Below are 2774 nucleotides of genomic sequence, written 5' to 3'. Positions count from 1 at the left end.
TTAGAGTTTTTGAGAAAATATAGAGTAGAAGTGAAGCGTTTTTTGTCACACAAATAACAGACATGCAGTGTCGCTGAAGATAGTAAGGCTGGCAACGTGGTTCACAAGTGCCATATTTATATTATGCGACGCGCTTAATTGCTACGTCACCTGATCATGGCAGGCCTATAAGTAGAAGCATGATTTTACACAAGCTTCAGATACTGGTCACGCGCGCAAGGGCGCTTCCCATACTGTTATGCTAAATGCAACGTAGAAGTTGCCTTTGAAAGGGAACGGACTTGTGTTCTCATGAAGATCAGTCTTGTCAAGCTACCTTGAAAGTATGAACTTAGAAATGCAGGAGGACATAGAATGCTACTTAGCAAGAATTGACATGTGTTGCAAGCTTCCAGTTGCACATTTCTATTAGTGGAACAGTGTCTTCATCTCTTCAGTGCTCCCAAAGTAATATGTTTCAGCTGGTTAATAGATTTACTTTTAACTGGCTGATTAACCAAATGTAAAAACATATGCTATTAGAATCTGCAGAATAGTCACTGCATTACATAGCACATAAATAACTATTATAGGGCAGTAGGTGCATGAATGACTATGTTACAGGGAAGTCAGTGCATAGCATGAATGTTCAGTGCCATTTCCCCTGTTTTCATAACCTAACTGATCCCTAACTTCTAGCATTAAGACAAAATGCCATGAAGCAGTTCATGACTCATATGGTCAGTGTGTCTCCACTACATAATTGCTTAGAACTGAGTGCTGACTACATTACTGTACATGGTTTTGCTTTTAAATTATTTTCTTAAAATCTTTCTGTCCACCGTGCTCTGCTTGGAGAAAGTTACAATGTTATGCTACAATCACAGCACTTCCTGGGTGTGGCCTTCTAGAGATGTGATGGCATGGGGTGCATGCAGTGGATAGTACCTATCAAAGTTGGTCCAAGGAAAGACAACCAGTGAACCGGCAAGAAGGTCATGGACGCCTAAGGCTCACTGATGAGTGTGAAGAGCCAAGGCTGTCTGGTCCAATCCCACAGAAGAGCTACTGTAGTACAAATTACTGAAAAATGAAATTAAACGTAAGTGCATGTAAATCCCTGGTTTCTTATGGCCATATTTTATTATTCATTCATTTTTTTCTGAATGTTTTTGGTATGTTAAACAAATCTCACACCAGCGCCAGAATCCATCAGAGACTCCACATACCAGAACACACCATGGCCTACAAACATAGCTGCCATGAAGTACAATCCCTGGTTACAAAGTTGCTTCACGTTTCTGATTGGTTTGCCAGTTTCTTAATAAATTCTAAACTGCATTTACATCCGTCTCTGAATGTGTCGCATGACAACAAAGCACACAAAATAAATAAAAGTACAACTTTTATTCTGTCACTTTTTTTTTACTTGACTCTTTATGACTACTGTAAACAAAACAAAAAAGAAACAAGCAAGTAAACAAAAACAACTGAATGAATAAATACATAAATAAATAACCTACCTTTTCAGTATGAGATGAAGCAGAGTTGTCATGAAAATGAATAAATATGAGTGGGTGGAGCTACATGTGAAGACATCAGAGACAAATACACAACACTAGCATTTATTTCTAAAGCTAGAGGTCTGAAGAAAACACTCAGGCTAACAATGGTACGGCTCTTCTTGTTTTTCTTCACTATTGCTGATATTGGTAAGTCATGAAATTATTGTTTTATAATAAACAAAAAGTACGATTTCCACTTGACATTATTTTGAATAAATGTTCCTGATATGATTGTAATGTGTTTATAGCAGAGGCTGCTGACAACAGCATTACACCAGATCAAACCAGCATGTCTGTAATTGAAGGCAGCAACATCACACTTTCCTGCACATATACTGGATCTGTTTACAGTCTCCACTGGTATCGACAACAACCTGGATCAAGACCAGAGTTTCTGCTTCTGATTGATGAAACCAGTGAACATGTCACACAGGCTCAACCACCTCATCCACAACTGTCAACAAAACTTGATAAAAAGAATACGAAAGTGGATCTGCTCATCTCCTCTGTTACAGTGACAGACTCTGCACTGTACTACTGCGCTCTGATGCCCACAGTGACAGGAAACCCAACTACACTGTACAAAAAGTACTACACCTGTCTGGAGTCAGGCTTTTCTCACAAGATGGAGCTATTTACATCTTTACCCCTTTCATGCTCAAGCAACTGTCCATGATGTCAGTTCGCTTTTGAAGCTCAACCACTATTTGTGTAATCTGCTAATGTTTATTTCTGAGTTAATCATCCTTACCATTGGCATCTTAAAATGCTAATAACTGGTTAAAAATACACCTGTTTATTTAATTAACAATAGCTTTGTGGAAAATAAATTCATGACCCACCCAGTGTGTATTCCAGCTTCTTGCCCAGTGTTCCTTGGATAGGCTTGAAATCCACTGTGACCCTGACCATGATAATGTGCCCACTAAAGATGAATAAATGTATGTGCGTAGGCATATAGAGACAGTTATGTACAGGCTCTGTTTTTGTGAAATTATGTAATATACATGTGTCCTGCATGCACCTGTCAGTTAACAACACATTTACAAATTAACTGTTGACACCATTACTTTAGTACACAGTGAAATTAGGGCAATTGATGGTATTTAATGTTTATTATTATTACTTTACTGTACTTGCTACAAATTGCTGAATACTTTCCCATAGTTGATTTTATGGCAAATCAAACATTATTCAGGTTTTTTAAATGTTATGCCCAAATTTATATGC

At 37.9% G+C, this 2774-nt stretch overlaps 1 gene segment (V, D, J or C); it reads left to right on the top strand.

Moving 5' to 3' along the window:
- The first annotated feature begins 1541 nt into the window (after nucleotides 1-1541).
- Nucleotides 1542-2544, top strand: LOC108267354 (T cell receptor alpha variable 21-like). The segment is given in 2 exon segments: nucleotides 1542-1691; nucleotides 1793-2544. Coding segments are annotated over 2 exon segments (471 nt in total).
- The last annotated feature ends 230 nt before the right edge of the window (nucleotides 2545-2774 follow it).

Source organism: Ictalurus punctatus, chromosome 7 (assembly GCF_001660625.3).
Source record: "Ictalurus punctatus breed USDA103 chromosome 7, Coco_2.0, whole genome shotgun sequence".
Classification (NCBI taxonomy): domain Eukaryota; kingdom Metazoa; phylum Chordata; class Actinopteri; order Siluriformes; family Ictaluridae; genus Ictalurus; species Ictalurus punctatus.
Note: the sequence above shows the minus strand (reverse complement) of the source record. Positions and strands in the feature narration are given on the sequence as shown.